Source organism: Protopterus annectens, chromosome 12.part0, assembly GCF_019279795.1.
Source record: "Protopterus annectens isolate FY-2018-M chromosome 12.part0, PAN1.0, whole genome shotgun sequence".
Lineage (NCBI taxonomy): Eukaryota > Metazoa > Chordata > Ceratodontiformes > Protopteridae > Protopterus > Protopterus annectens.
Genome location: NC_056746.1, coordinates 188,779,633 through 188,794,744, shown reverse-complemented (window position 1 = coordinate 188,794,744; position 15,112 = coordinate 188,779,633). Strand labels below are relative to the sequence as shown.

Below are 15,112 nucleotides of genomic sequence, written 5' to 3'. Positions count from 1 at the left end.
CTATCTGACCACGATGTGGAGAGAGTGGTGAGCAGGCTTCTAAAATCGCAGGCCCTGGCTAAAATGTTATCCAGCCCCCCTCATCAGGGTTCGACTCCGCCCATCTCTGCAGGAGTTCCTCTTTCAACTCACCCCTTGAGTTCGGAGTCGGAGCTTGTTGGGGTTCTGATCGTGGAACCGTCGGTGCCAATACCTACCCTTTCGGTTTCGTCGTCAGCTCCGATAGCTTCCATGGTGCCGTCCTTGGAGGGATCTGGGTGCCGGGACTCCCTCGTCGGCTCCGAGGGGGGCAAGTGGCATCGGACCCTTGTCCAACCCCATTCTCCCTCTTGGAGCTTCGGCACAGGTGAGTTCAACTCCTACATCGGCTTCGGAGCCATCTCTCTCAGTGCCGGGAAGGATTCCAGTCTCTTCGGAGCCAGAGCCTTCTCTACTATTGGGAAGGGGTGCCTTCGAGGTCATGAGGAGTGTGCTGGCCTCTGAGTCAGCCCCACGATCAGCCTCATCGGCTCCTCCCCCCATGGTGCCTGCATCTGCCTCTGCCCCACCTCCAGACCCCAAGCGTGGGGAACAAGCGCTCCAGGGCACCCCATTGGGTGTATCTTCCTCTTCCGAGGCCTCCCCTGATCATTCAGAGGAACCCCCTCAAAAGAGGAAATGCAAGAGGAAGCATGTTGACTCCCCTGAGTCTGTCACTTCAGATACCGACTTAGAGGATTCGGAAGGGTCCCCGAGATCCCCCTCTGAAGATGTCTCTTTCTCAGACATCCTTGAGATACTTAGGCAGAGGGGGAACTGGAATACACTTAACTCTTCTGAGGATGAGTCGGTATTCCTGGACGCGTTTGGTTCCCGACCCTCCACCTCCAGGGTGTCTCCTCCTTTCGATCCACTGATGTCGGTGGTGGCTCGGAAGGCATGGTCAGCCCCAGACACAGTAAAACCAACCCCCCCGAAGACCCACAAAATTTATTACTGCACCACAGGACAAGCAATTTCAAATGACAAAGGGTGTTCCCATTGATGCCATGGTGGTAGCAGCGGCCACAAAAAAGGAGTTGGCTGAAAATTCTTTGTCTGTCCATCCCCCTAATAAGGAATCTGGGACGATGGACAGATATGGGAAGCGGATGTTTTCCTCAGCGACCTTCTCCATGAGGTCGTTGAACTACTTGTGCCACTTTACCTGCCTTCAAAGGGATCTCCTTAAAGAGCTAGGAGATACCCTTCAAGATCCATCAGCTGCGTGGGCCTAGACTATGGTTGTCTCCCAGCTGGTGACTCTTAATTCGGTAGTAAACTCCTCCATGCGGCTCATCTCTTATGCAGCCGATGGTGCGAGTAGGGCCACAGGCACAGGTGTGGCCTTGAGGAGGCATGCTTGGATGCGGTTATGTAACTTTGCTGAACCCTTCAGGGCGTCTTTCACCAACACCTCCTTTGATGGTTCTGCTCTTTTTGGACCACAGGTGAAGGATACCCTTAGCAGGTGTGAGCAGGAAGGCAAGACTCTCTCTGCTGTGGGAGTCTGTTTTTCCACTCCTTCTAGACCATATCCCAAAGGTCAGAAGAGTGGGAAGATGTGGTTCTGGAAACCCCAGGGAGCCGTGCCTGACACACGTGGTGAGTTCCCCTCCAGGGGCAGAGCAGGGAACAACAATAGATGCCGCCCTCGGGGCAGAGGGGGTCCGCAAAATCAGGGCAACAGAGAATCTTTCTCTAACAAGCCCTTCCAGCATCCCTGAGGTGCTGCCCGGCTGTGCACCTTCGGAGGCAGTCGGGGGAAGATTATCGCTGTACCCAAAAGCCTGGCAAAGTATAACACAAGACAAATGGGTACTGTCTATCATATCAGAAGGCTACAAAATCCCCTTCTTTTGCACCCCGTACATTCCCAACAAATCCCTTCCAGATGTTCCACCCAATCTAAGGAATCAAGCAGTTCAAGAAATATCAAAACTGCTAAGAAAAAGAGCCATCCAGCCAGTCCCAGCAGACCAGCAAGGATCCGGAATTTACTGAAGGTTCTTTTTGGTACCAAAAAAGGCAGGGGACTGGAGACCCATTCTGGATATCAACAGACTAAACAGGTCTGTTCAAAGAACGAAGTTCCGGATGGTCACGCTACAGTCCATTTTACCTTTTCTGGGTCAGGACAATTGGATGTGCTCCATAGATCTTCAGGATGCATACTACCATATCAAAATGGACAGACGCTCCAGAAGATTCCTCCGCTTCCGGCTGGGAGCCAGTCATTATCAGTTCAGAGCTCTGCCCTTTAGTCTCACCACAGCCCCCAGGGTGTTCACCAAATGTTTGGCAGTAGTTACCGCTCAACTGAGACGGCAAGGATTCCAGGTGTTTCCATATCTAGACTACTGGCTCCGTACTACTACCACCAGACATCACCTGCTGCGAGCCAGAGACTGCACCATCCAAACTTGCTCCAAACTAGGTATCACAATAAATTTCGAAAAGTCTGCATTGTCCCCTTGTCAATCTATTACCTTTATAGGCGCAAACTTAAATACAAAGGACATGTCAGCGAGACTTCCATTAGACAGAGTGTTAGACATTCGCCAACATGTGCAGGTCTTATTAGGATGCAAAAATATTCAGGCCAGATTCGTCCTAAAAACCTTGGGTCTCATGGCAGCAGCTATCATACTAGTCCCCCTTGCTCGTTTTCATATGAGGATTCTTCAGTGGATGCTGTTCACCCAATGTTTTTTCCAGCAACTTCCAATGTCTCACATGATAATGATCACACAGACATGCAAAAACCAACTTGCTTGGTGGATGGTTTCCCCATCAGTACCCCAGGGCAGACCATTTGCTCTTCCTCCTCCATTGGCTACTGTGACCATGGATGCCTCCCTGATCGGGTGGGGGGGGGCATTTTCAGGGCAGAACAGTCCAAGGCACCTGGCAGCCTCAGGAGTACCATCTGCATATCAATGTCTTGGAGATGAGGGCCGTGCTTTTGGCGTTGCAAGCTCTTCAGAACTCTCTTCCCACCGGGACCATTGCAATTCAAACAGACAATATGTCGGTAGTGTGGTACATCAACAAGCAAGGCGGAACCAGGTCCTACCCCCTATGTAGAGAAGCACTCAGACTCTGGCAGTGGGCGATCTCTTCCCAATGGTTTCTAATAGCAGCGCACATCCCTGGGAAGTCCAACGTTATAGCGGACAGGCTGAGCAGAGCAATTCTCATGCCTCACGAGTGGTCTCTCAATCAGACAGTGGCGGACCAAATCTTCCGCAAATGGGGTCAGCCTTGCTGCGACCTTTTTGCCACCCCCTTCAACAGCAAGTGCAACAATTTCTTCTCTCTCCTCCCTGTTCCCGGACACTCTCCCAGAGACGCTCTAGTTCACGATTGGCTTCAGGGACTTCTTTATGCATTCCCTCCATTTCCCAAACTAATACAGAAAGCTACCACATTGGGATGCAAGATGATCCTCATTGCCCCTTACTGGCCTCGACAAATTTGGTTCCCGTTCCTGCATCATCACCTTCTGGAGCAGCCCTGGACCCAGTTCCAGACCTCCTGATACATCAATCGGGCAGGCTGCACCAATCCCTTCAATCTCTCCAGCTCACTGTTTGGTTGCTCCACTTCCGACCTTAGCCAGGCTTCCGAACATCTCCCACTCGGTGCATGAAATCATCTTATCATCGCATAAGTCTACCACTAGAAAGACTTATGCTAGTAAGTGGAAACGTTTCTCTTTCTGGGCAGAGGCTAGAAATATAGATCCCTTTTCAGCCCCTGTGCACCATATTTTGGATTTTTTAGTGGAACTTTTTCATGCTGGATCTTCTTCTGCCACGATTAGAGTTCAGTTAGCTGCAATTTCAAACTTTCATACAGGCCTATCAGATACTAGTATTATGTCCCATAAGCTTTGTAAAGCTTTTCTCAAAGGGACTATTTTACTCAGGCCCCCAGTGAGAGATCCCCCGCCTCTGTGGGATCTAAATTTGATTTTAGCTTCCCTGATATTGCCCCCCTTTCAACCTGCAGCTTCTTGTTCTTTGAAGTTTCTTTCTTAGAAAACCCTACTTCTGGTTGCAATTACTTCAGCCAGAAGAGTTTCTGAACTTCAGGCTCTTTGTGTTCACCCTCCTTATCTAGTTTTCCACAATGACAGAGTTTCTCTCAGGACTAATCCTTCCTTCCTTCCAAAGGTTTCTTCTGAGAATAATTTGAATTAGTCTATTGATGTCCCTGTGTTTTTTCCAAATTATTCCAACAAGGCGGAGTACAAATTGCATCAGTTGGATGTTCATAGGCAGTTACGTTTTTAATTGCATAGAACTAAGCAAATCAGAAAATCAGACCAGCTGTTCCTGTCCTATGCTGAGGGTAAACAAGGTCTACCAGTGTCAAAAGTAACTTTATCTAGTTGGTTGACATCTATTATTACATTGATATATCAGCTAAGGAATAAAGAGCTTCCTACTAAACCAAAAGGTCACTCCACTAGAGCTCTAGCTATTTCAGTGGCTTTTCAGGCAAGATTGCCAATGGAAACTACTGTGCGGCAGCTACATGGGCCAATCCTCATACCTTCATTTCACATTATAAGCTGGACGTGGCCTCCAGGAGCAGAGCTGATTTTGGTTCCACTGTTCTGAAGAGTCTGTTCCGGTGAGCCACCCAGGATTGAGGTGCTAGGGACGCTGTCCCAACCAACAAGAATGAAGGCGAGATAGACAACTTAACATTAAGAAGTTATGTACCTACCATAACGTTCCATGTTAGTTGTCTTCTTCTCGCCTTCTTTCTTGCGTCCCACCCTCCATCCCCCTATCCTAGTAGACTGAGAAGAGTTCCTTATGTTTTTTTCCACTGGCTGAGTCTTCTCTGGCTATTCCTTTCTGACTAGTAGTTTCTCCAGTAGGATTTATGCATTCTAGGATAGGATTCCTGTATTATTATGTCTGCAGTTAGACTTACCAAACGAGATCTGGGTATCTAGCACCAGGCATCATGGGATATAGGGGGGCCTCGAACCAGTAAGCAGCTCTCGAGTTTTTGAAGATGGCCGAGTTGAAGCCGAGGATCGGCTCCGAACCCAACCAGCAAGAAAGAAGGCGAAAAGAGGACAACTAACATGGAACGTTATGGTAGGTACATAACTTCTTATTATGTAGCATAACTGATATCAGTTACACAAATTATATTACTCACATTTCTTAAAGTATGATTTTTTGCCATAACTTGATTTTCTTCCTCATTTATAAGTGCTTTCAACTGTATACCAAAGAATTTATGCATGTGTAATTAATACAGTTGTGTAATAACAGGACCGCATTCATTTTGCTGACTGCTGCCCATTATTGTATTGTATTGTATTGTTTATGATATACATAATAACCATGGTGTTTTCTTCTGTAAACATAAACTGGGCTTTTGGCACATTATAATGATGTAAATTTGCCTACTTAATTTACCAAGCATATCCATTATTCTTCTAGCTTGCTTTCACAGTGAATGCCATACTTTTTACTTCAAACTTTATTTAGCTTATCAAAAAGTTAAAAATAAAGTTTTGAAACAGGTCTCAGCCATACTGATAATTTGATGGATGTGTGTATATGCTGTGATAAGAAAATGCTATCCAGCAGTTTTATAAAGTAAAACACAGTATCATATTAACAAGAGAATTTTAATACATTCTTTGGTGTTCCACTCCTGCTATCATGTATGTACTTTTCAGTATGGGAGGTAGAGTTGGTATCTTGGCTAGGAGTATTATTTATTCATATAATTATAAATCAAAAATATTGCTTATTTAAAAAGCATGATATTTCAGAATATGAGTACCTCTGGCTTAACCTGACATTCATGATTTTACTGGTCTGGCGTTAATGTAGTACTGCAGCAGACTGTCACGAATGGATAATTGTGCCATAATCTTTTTTCATTTTTTCTTTGTGATAGCTCTCTTTACTAGAAGCAAAATTGCTTGATGAACTTCCAGATAATGCCCGTGTTGTAGCAGGGAGATTCCCTTTTCCATCATGGAAACCATCCTGCATTGTTGGAGAGGGAGTGGATCGGGCTTGGAGCTATGACATTAAAGAGGTGCGGATTCAAAACGCTCAATCTACATCATGTGGGACAGCAGTATAGTGCAAAACAAAGAAACCTTTTCAAAGCACAAACAACAATCATAAAAATTAAATTGTGGTTTTGTCAACAAAAGATGTGTAAATGCAGATTTGTATTTTCATAATCTTTATGTAGAAAGATGGTCCAACGCTTCCCTCTTATCCCAAAGACACCAGAAATAGCATTTCCAACTTGACTGTCTGGTGTAGAGGGATGGAGCCCTGACTGTGACCTATGTCACCAGGGCTCAGTTAGTGGCCAAAACACTGGAAAAGCAAGGCAAAGAGGAGCAGGACTGAAGAGGCAATACTCATGTAACACTCCTGGGGAGAGGGGAAGGGAGGAATTCGGGTGCTCAGGGAGCACATTGGGATAGTGTGATTTCTCTGGTGGAGACTGGAGAAACCACCTCCTACGCCTCAGAGTTGGAAGGCAGGGCTGCTAGCTGGCAATGTCCATTATGGCAATGAGGGACAATGAGTGCAATCAGCCCACTGCATGTCCACCTTCCTTGTTTAGCCAGTCAGACATGAGGATGTAGACCCACATAGAAAAATACTTGAGCCACCCTGATGACTGCCTTAATAATGGCCTCTCTTAGCTGACTCTTGCCGTTATTGATGAGAGAATGAGTAGATCAGTTGGCCATGAAGTGGCTAATAATCAGCAGGCAAGGGGTTGGAGGGAAAGAAAGGAAAGTATGTCATTTTCACTAAGATATTACAGTTTTGTATGTACTTCAGGCAGTGCACACTGTTGAAATGCCAAAACTTAGAATAATCACTTTTTTGCTTTTAATATGAATATTTGTTACTTATTCTTTGTATAAAATGTAGTATAAAATTCAGCTGTATGACTGTATTTTCTATTTTTATTTTCAAATACTTTCAGATAATATCTGTATCAGGCACTCTAACAAAATACACCACATCATTTTTATTACTGATCCTTGTAGCAGTTGTGATGCAATGAGAGGCAGACATATGTGGATGTTTGTATTTTTTGAGGCACGAGATCCTTGAATCAAGTACTTGTAGCCTCCAAGAAGTACAGTTTGACAAGTATAATGCACACATTTGAATGTCATTTGCACTTACAATTTGGTCTCAGATAAATGATGTGATATATTTACCAGTTTATTTACTTTGTTTTCAATCAGACTTAATTCATTTGTTTAACTGGCTGGGAAGCAAAAACCTTCTGAGCTTTTTTATAAGCAGCAAGTAAATTGTGGCATAGAAAATTTAATTTTGTTTCTTATGATTCTGACTGGGTAGTTATGTACGTTTAGCTATCACAGAGTGCATTGCTGGAATGAGGCATTTTTCTGAAATGTTGGATTTGTTACTTATGTGGTTTTCAAAAGTCAATGAATTAATATATTTGATAGCGTTATTGAACTGTAGATCTGAGATGATCTTGTCCATTCTCTTCAACCATATGGAGTTAGCCACAGGCTCAAGTCATTTCATCACCAACACTTTAACCTTATCTCCTGCTCCTATTCCAGTCCTGTAATGCTCTTCATTTCTCCAAAGTCAGCAGTTTTCTTTTGCTGCATTTAAGCATACCACATAGTGTGAAATGGTCCCAGATTGTTCAGTGATTAAACATGCATATTTCACTGCAGTATTAAACTATTTCCTCATTTAATGACGCACATTTGTTTTTGTCAAGAATAAGCCAAGTTCAGGTCAGATTGTTCTACTGTATTCCCTTTAAATATGACTCTTATTTGGTCAACTTCCCTCCCTGTCTTTTTATTCTTATTTATTTACTGTGGTTTTCTGTCTCAGTTTTTTTTTTTTTTTGGATGTCATGTGCTGCTATTGTGATACACGGAAGTCACTGGCAATAGGATTATATTTTTGTTGTTTTTTTGACAAGTTATGTACAGAGGTTATTTTTGGCTATGTGCTGGCTTAAAAATGTGAAAGACAGACTTCCAAGGGGGCTGCACACAGATTAATTCAATCTCTCCCAGTATGAAAAAAGAAACTGAGAAATAAGAGCTAGTAATTCTGCCAGCCTGAGCAAAATTCACTTACTGGCAAGTAAGTATGCTGCGTAGGTGGGAGCAAAGAAAAAAATTAGAGACTCCTTAAGAAAACCAATTAGAAAAGTGAAGAGAAAACACCGGAGGGGAAGAATCCTGTAACTCTTCACCAAAATGCAGTTCATCAGGAATTTTCCTGGGTAATGGAGGCAGTAGGGAAAAGGGAATTATAGAACCTCTGGAAATAATTATCTGCACCCAACATGCTTTTGTAATACTTAGCCAGGCTCCGGTGCAGAGATAAGCGACTCCCGACTGCCTCCGGAGGTAGACAGTTGGGCCTCCATTCAGGAGTGCTTAAAGGCTCGGCTGGAAAAGGAATCTGTAGATCCTCTGTTTTGCAGGCCTCCTCTGACACAGGGGTGTCATCTTCTATTATCACTTCCCTCTTTGTCTCTGGGGGAACTAACTCCACCTGTGTCCTGGAAATGACCCTGAGACTTTCTGAACCATGTTTTTCGACCTCCCCTTTGATTCCTGGAAAATGCCCTTTGAAGGGTCGAAAAACATACTCCCACTGCAGGGATGAACTTTCCATCTTTCTCACACCTTGAGGGTGTGCCCTTTACTGTGGGGCTAAACAAAGAAGTGCTATCAAAGGAAGCACTGATGAATGATGACTTGAAGGGCTCCACAAAATCACACAGGTGCATCCAGGCATGTCTCCTGATGGAAATGCCTGAACCTGCAGCTCTTGAGGTGCCTTCTGCAGTATGCAAGATAAGTCTCATGGACAAATTGGATATAGCCTGTAGGGTAGCCAACTGAGAGACTAATGAAGATTGAGCCTCAGCATTTCCAGCTCCAGAAAGAGATTTGGATAACTCTTTAATCAAATCTCCTTGAAGCCTAGTGAAATGTGGTATATAGTTCAGCAATCTAAGTGTAAACATCACTGAAACATAAACACGCTTCTCAAATCTGTCTGTCATACTTGACTCTCTATTAGAAGGATGGACAGAGGAACTCTGTTCAGCAAGTCCCTTTTTTGTAGCTGCCACAACCATGTTATCTATTGGGACCCCTTTACTCCAATATTCCCTACCTACTGGTGGAGCAAGAATTCTGTCTGGTCTCTTGGGGATTGGCTTAATTGTATCAGGTTCCTCCCACACCTGGTTGGAGATCAAATCAATAAGCTCATTGACCGGTGGAGTAACCCAGGAGTTAAATAGATCAGTACCAAATGCTTCCAGAAATACTGATTTATCAGGAGAAGGGTTTTGGAAGGATCAGCCACCCTTTTGTTTTAGGATCTCAAGAATGTCTCCAAATGAATAGGTATCAGGTAGTGATTTTTGGGGGGCCCCTCCCCTTCATAGAAATCAGTATCCTCAGTGACTGACTCCTGAGGAAACTCCAAGTACCTCCTTTTGCCCTTTCTCTGTCTATGGACTTCCTCAGTGGGAGAAGTAGCAGAAGATATCAAAATACCCTGCTAGGTAGACTGGAATCTTTGGGCTGGCAGTCCCTGTGAAGTAGAATGTTGAGGATCATGGCGCAGAGTTCTCTAGGAAGAAGAGGATGGATCTGAGGGGGAAGTACCCATCTGACCTGCCGGAGCAGAGAATGCTCTCTTCACTACCTCAAAGGCAGACCACTCCATGGAGAAAGAAGCTAATGGAGCTGAAAAAGCAAGTTTCTGGCCCATCACTTCCCTCCACTCCAAGAGCAATCCACCCAAGGTGGATGTCAGAGTTGAGATGTCTAGTGCTGAAACTTCGAGAGGAAGAGACTACTCCAAAAAACCTCGAAGTCAAACACATCCTCTCCGATCCAACAAGGAAGCTTCAGCTCCAAGATTCATCGGAGCCGATGCACTCAAAGTCATAGACAGATCCGAAGATGGTGTTCTCTTTGGATCCAAACCAAACAGACCCAGAAGGCTAGGATCCGAGGGCTCTAAAATCACAGGTTGAATTAGAGAAGGAACTGTTATTCGTGGAGTGGAAGATGGGCAGATTTCCTGACCCAAAAAGGGTAGGAACCGTGATAACTCCCTTCTGAATTTGCTCCATGAAAATTTTCATAATCCTCTCCACATCTGCTTCCATGAGACTCTTGAAGGAATGAGAGGACACCAGGGATGGTGATTTTGAGTGCCTCTCTAAAAAGAGAGAGGGCACCCTGGAAGGAATCGGATCCAGACTTGGTGAATATGTAGTTCTTGGTAAAGGCTATGGATCCGAAGATGTAGGATCCAAAATATGTTTGGTTGGATCAGAGGATGTAGGATCTGGAATATGTGTGGTCAGATTCAATGATGGTTGGATCAGATGTAACTTTGGATCCAGTCTTTCTTTCTTTCTCCTTGGTTCAGAAGTAATAGAGGCTCAAGAATCCCAAGACCTAGACCTTTTTGACAGGTCTTTAGATTTATGTTTGGGGGGATTGAACCCCTGTAATAGCTTCAAAAAAGGGAGATGGCAGTAACCCTTCAAAATCAGTGTATTTTTCCTTTCAGCTAAAGCTCAGGGGTTGAACCCATGAGAAATACTACAACCCTTTTGCAGGTGTTCTAGTCCCAAACAATAGACATAAAGAGACTGATATCTGACAAAGGCAACTTGTGCCCACATTTATCACATTTTTTTTTAAAACCTGCTGGACCCTTCCTAGACATCTCTGTAGTTAAAAGAGAACAGTAAAAGTAAACTTTGCTTTTGATAGAAAGGGAATATGAAAAGAAAAATACCAGCAATGGTATTTAAGAACTACAAAAAAGAACTTGTAGAAAAATAGAAAATACCAGCAATGGTAATTACAGAATTTGCACAGTGTGTAAAGAAGGCAAAGTGAAGGAGATAGATCTACCATGATTGTGGAAAATTTTTACAGCCAAAATATAAGAAAAATAATGGTAGAAATGTCTTAAGAAGAAAAATTAAAGATGAAAGAAATAGTCGTTTATAGAAGAATTTAAGATAGAGATATGAAAAATTAACTTATCTCCCACTGAAGACTGAAGAGCTGAAGAAGGAGTCTATGTCTAAACACTAAAGAAGCAAATGAGATCTGAGAGATGTTAGGGGTTGTGCATTATGGGTAGAGAAGGAACTCGAAAGTTCATTGATGGCTACAAGCAAGTAAAATGGATGAGTTTGAGCAGAGGGTCAGATCCAATTCCATTAGTTGAGGAAGGCATGGAAGTGGACAAATAAAGAGTTATATTACTGGTATCTACAAAATGTACACTAAAGGAAGAGAAAGAGAAGTGTAATGATCAGAAGTTATTGGGGAGGTAAAAGGATAACACCAATCAGTGTGTATGTTCCACCTAAAATTAGGATTAATGACTTAAAGAAAGCTAATTTTAAGATAGATTAATTCCATCAAAGAGTTTTGATTATAGGTGGTGATTATAATCTTAAATGTATTGATGAAGATATATTTTTTTTTTGGGGGGGGGTGGTCCAAGGAGCTCTAGGTGTACTGAGGGTTCCCTATTATTTAATTAAACGTTCAATATTGTGAATGCCACTTTATCGACAGCTAAATGTCGAAAAGGCCAAATCCTGAACAAATGGAACAACGATTTTTTTCCTAGGGAAAAAACTCACTGGGCCTTTTTCGAGACTTTGTTGTTTCTGTGGTGCAATCTCAGAGTTGCTGTATTTAAGTAGGGGGAGTGTGGGGGATGTGGGGGGGGGCAAAGCCAGGAAAACAAATCGCTGTTCCGTTTGTTCGGGATTTGGCCTTTTCGACATTTAGTTGTTGATATAGCAGCATTCGCAATATTGAACATTTGCTTATTTAATAGGGAAGTGTACTGAGATAAGACATTCAGTCTGGTAGATGCAATAACAGTAAATCCTGACCACAGAGTCTTTAAATATTCTTCTTCTCAGCTCAGCTCAAGGTCCAGAACATGTATGTTTTACATCTCTATAAACAGGATAATTATAGGGAGAAACATGGGGACTTGCTGCACACTTAAAGAAAACTATTTATATTCTGGAACAGGTGAAGAGACTGCTGGAACAGGATATAGGACAGATGGATAGTGAGTTTGAGAACATAGTCAACATCTGGGAGCTAGCAAAGGTATAAAGAAGAAGTCTAACAGTAATTATAAAAAGAGAGCAATAGGAAAAATCCACTTACATTTGCAGATGTAACTGCTACTAGGGTAAATGAACTTGCAGAGAAAGCAGGGAGAATGAAGCTATGAGGAAAGGAACCAGTTTAGAGTTGCTAAGGATGCATTGTCTGATTGCTTAGATGGGGTAATGGAGGCTAGAAAAGCTACACTGAGCTCCCTTTCCTTTGACAATAATTCCAAAAATGTAAAGTATTTAGTCAAGGGACTATGGCTTTAAAAGGTACAAAGATACATTTCAAAAGTATGGAACAAAGAGTAAAGGTTAATGGAAACAGATCCAGGTAAGATTTTAGAGATGTTTGGAAAATATTATGCTGATTTATGCACTGAGAAGCAAAAGGTAGAACATATGGAAGAGGATATGCATTTTTTTTTGGTAAAATAATCTTACCTATATCCCGGACCAAAATAAATAAAAGCTTTTGAAACCTATAACATTAGAAGAGTTGAACCTGGTCCTAAACAGGTAACCTGTACAAAAATCTTCTAGGTTGGAATGAATCCTTCTTGAAGTTTGGAAACTAGGAGAAGGAAGGTTTAAATAACTTATGCTGAGTTTTTTTAATGGAGTTCTAAAGGGAAAGAGAATATCAAAATCACAGCATGAGTCTATCATAGTACAGATTCCCAAAAAAGGTAAAGATCCTACAAGCTAGGGCTTATAAAGGTTCATATTGGTTCTTAATCGTGACTATAAATTATGTCTATGCATGCATGCAAGAATGTTGTCTGGGCTATTACCTGCATTGTTTGACTGTAATCAGTGTGGATTAGAGGATAAACAAACATTTGATAACATTAATAAAACCTTGCTGATGCAAAAATAGGTAGAACTATAAGACATGCCATTAATGCTTATAAGCCTAGATGCAGGAAAACCTTTGATCATGACTCCTAGAAATTATTGGAAAGAGTTCTTTTTAAATTTGGTATATTGACTAGATTAGTTCAAGTTATTCTAAACCTTTATAAGAGCTAGAATTAAAGTAGGGGGTATTCTATTTAGTGGTTTTACTCTGTATACAGGGATGAGACAAAGGTGCCCACTATCCCCTTTGTTGTCTGCTTTATACATAGAGCCCTTGGCAATTAACATCCAAAATTCACAAAAGGAGCTACTAGTATTGGCAAAAGGAAAAATATCATTTTTTTGCAGATGGTGTAATGCTATATATTACAGAACCAAAAGGTGACATTCCAATTCTGCCTGAAATATTGAGGAATTATCAGAACTTAGTAGGGTGCAAAATAAATCAAGGTGCAACAAAGGCTATAGCAGTAAAGTATGTACTATCTCATTATTTGCTCCAGGAGAATCCCTTTCTCTGGGGCTATGAGAAAATGGGTGTGGACTTTGATGTGTTGAGAACAGCAGAGGAGATGAGGGAAAAAACAAGAGAGAAAGCCATTAGGAAATTGTGACCATTGTAGATGTTTTATGTGGATGAAGATTCAAAAGTACATGCAGGCCAAATATTTCTGGTCCTGTTAATACTTTAAACAGTTCAGTCACATCTTCACCTGCCTAGTGATAGGATAAGGGTAGTGATTAACAAGGAACTTAAAAAAACTGGGTGGGGGGACATGAAGACCTTGATTTATATGGGAGTGTCCCTTCATAGAGAGTGGGGAGGTTTGGGATTGCCATATTTGAAAATATATTATATGTCAACACAACTGAAGTTAATATATTTAGCTCACATGAGAACTATGTCTCAAAACAGAAATGTTTAATGTTTGTGCAAAGTGGAGCAGAATTCAGGAAGAAGAAAAAAGGATTTTTTTATAAAGAAAATGAATTAGAAGAAGTGAGTAGAATGTCATATGTACTTCCGGTTTAAACAGATTTTTATATTCAACCAACTGAATGCATAAATAGCACAGATCATCCCCATTGGACTGGATTACTCCATGGAAAGTAGCAACCATCTTAATCTAGCAGCAAAAAGATGGAGACGGTTGGGTATGGGGATCATGTTCTGGAACCAAATAATAAAAGATGATGGTTTCAAACACTGGGCTGAAATTTGGATAATACAGAATTTCTTTTTTCTGAGTATTTTTATTGACTTTTATAAATAAAAAGTATCATAACAATATATATAGAAATTACATAGGTATATAAAAAAAGAACAGTAATAAAAAATTAACTATTTACAAGGTGTCTACTTGTATAAAAAAGATAAATCCAAATATTTTATAAAATTGTATCTCATTACTGATTATTTAATGCCTGTTTATTTAACAAATACTTGAGTTTCATCCACAAATTTAATGATGACATCATTATAGTGGTTCTTTCTTTGACTTCACAGAATTTCCAGTTGTCAGATTTTGGTTGTAATGTTGAGGAATTTTTTTATTGATGCTGTTAATACATTTTTCCAATTTTTGGTGGTCACTTTTCTTGCAATTGACAAGAGACTCCAAAGAAGAGAGTGATTTATTTTCTTAACACATACAGGAATCTGGGTATTAAATACAATTAATGATTTATTTAACTTAAAATTGTCACCAAATAATGCCTGTAAAAAGGAATTAATATAATTCCAAATGGCTTAATTACAATACATTCATAAATCATAAGTTGCCAATCTACTTTAATATTCAACCCACATCTCCAGCAACCAACTTTCATTTTGCACATTAATTCCATTTTATGAGTTGTAGTAAAAGTTTTATGCATAAATTTCCAGGAAAATAGTTTCCATTTTAATGATGATGTGGTTTGTGCAGAGGATGAAAGCATAATTTGTTTTAATTTTTACTGGGGTAATGATTATTGATAGTTTTAAAATAATCCCAATAACTATTGTTACGATAATCTG

At 41.4% G+C, this 15,112-nt stretch overlaps 1 protein-coding gene across 2 annotated transcripts in view; it reads left to right on the top strand.

The window, feature by feature from the left end:
- Positions 1 to 7,779, top strand: part of ANTKMT (adenine nucleotide translocase lysine methyltransferase) — a 102,229-nt gene extending 94,450 nt beyond the window's left edge. For both annotated transcript variants that reach the window (XM_044089229.1, XM_044089228.1), the window contains one exon: positions 5,956 to 7,779. In XM_044089229.1, the coding sequence (XP_043945164.1) occupies positions 5,956 to 6,147 (192 nt within the window). In that variant the 3' untranslated portion in view covers positions 6,148 to 7,779. The remainder of the gene's footprint in view (positions 1 to 5,955) is intronic.
- Positions 7,780 to 15,112: the final 7,333 nt, after the last annotated feature.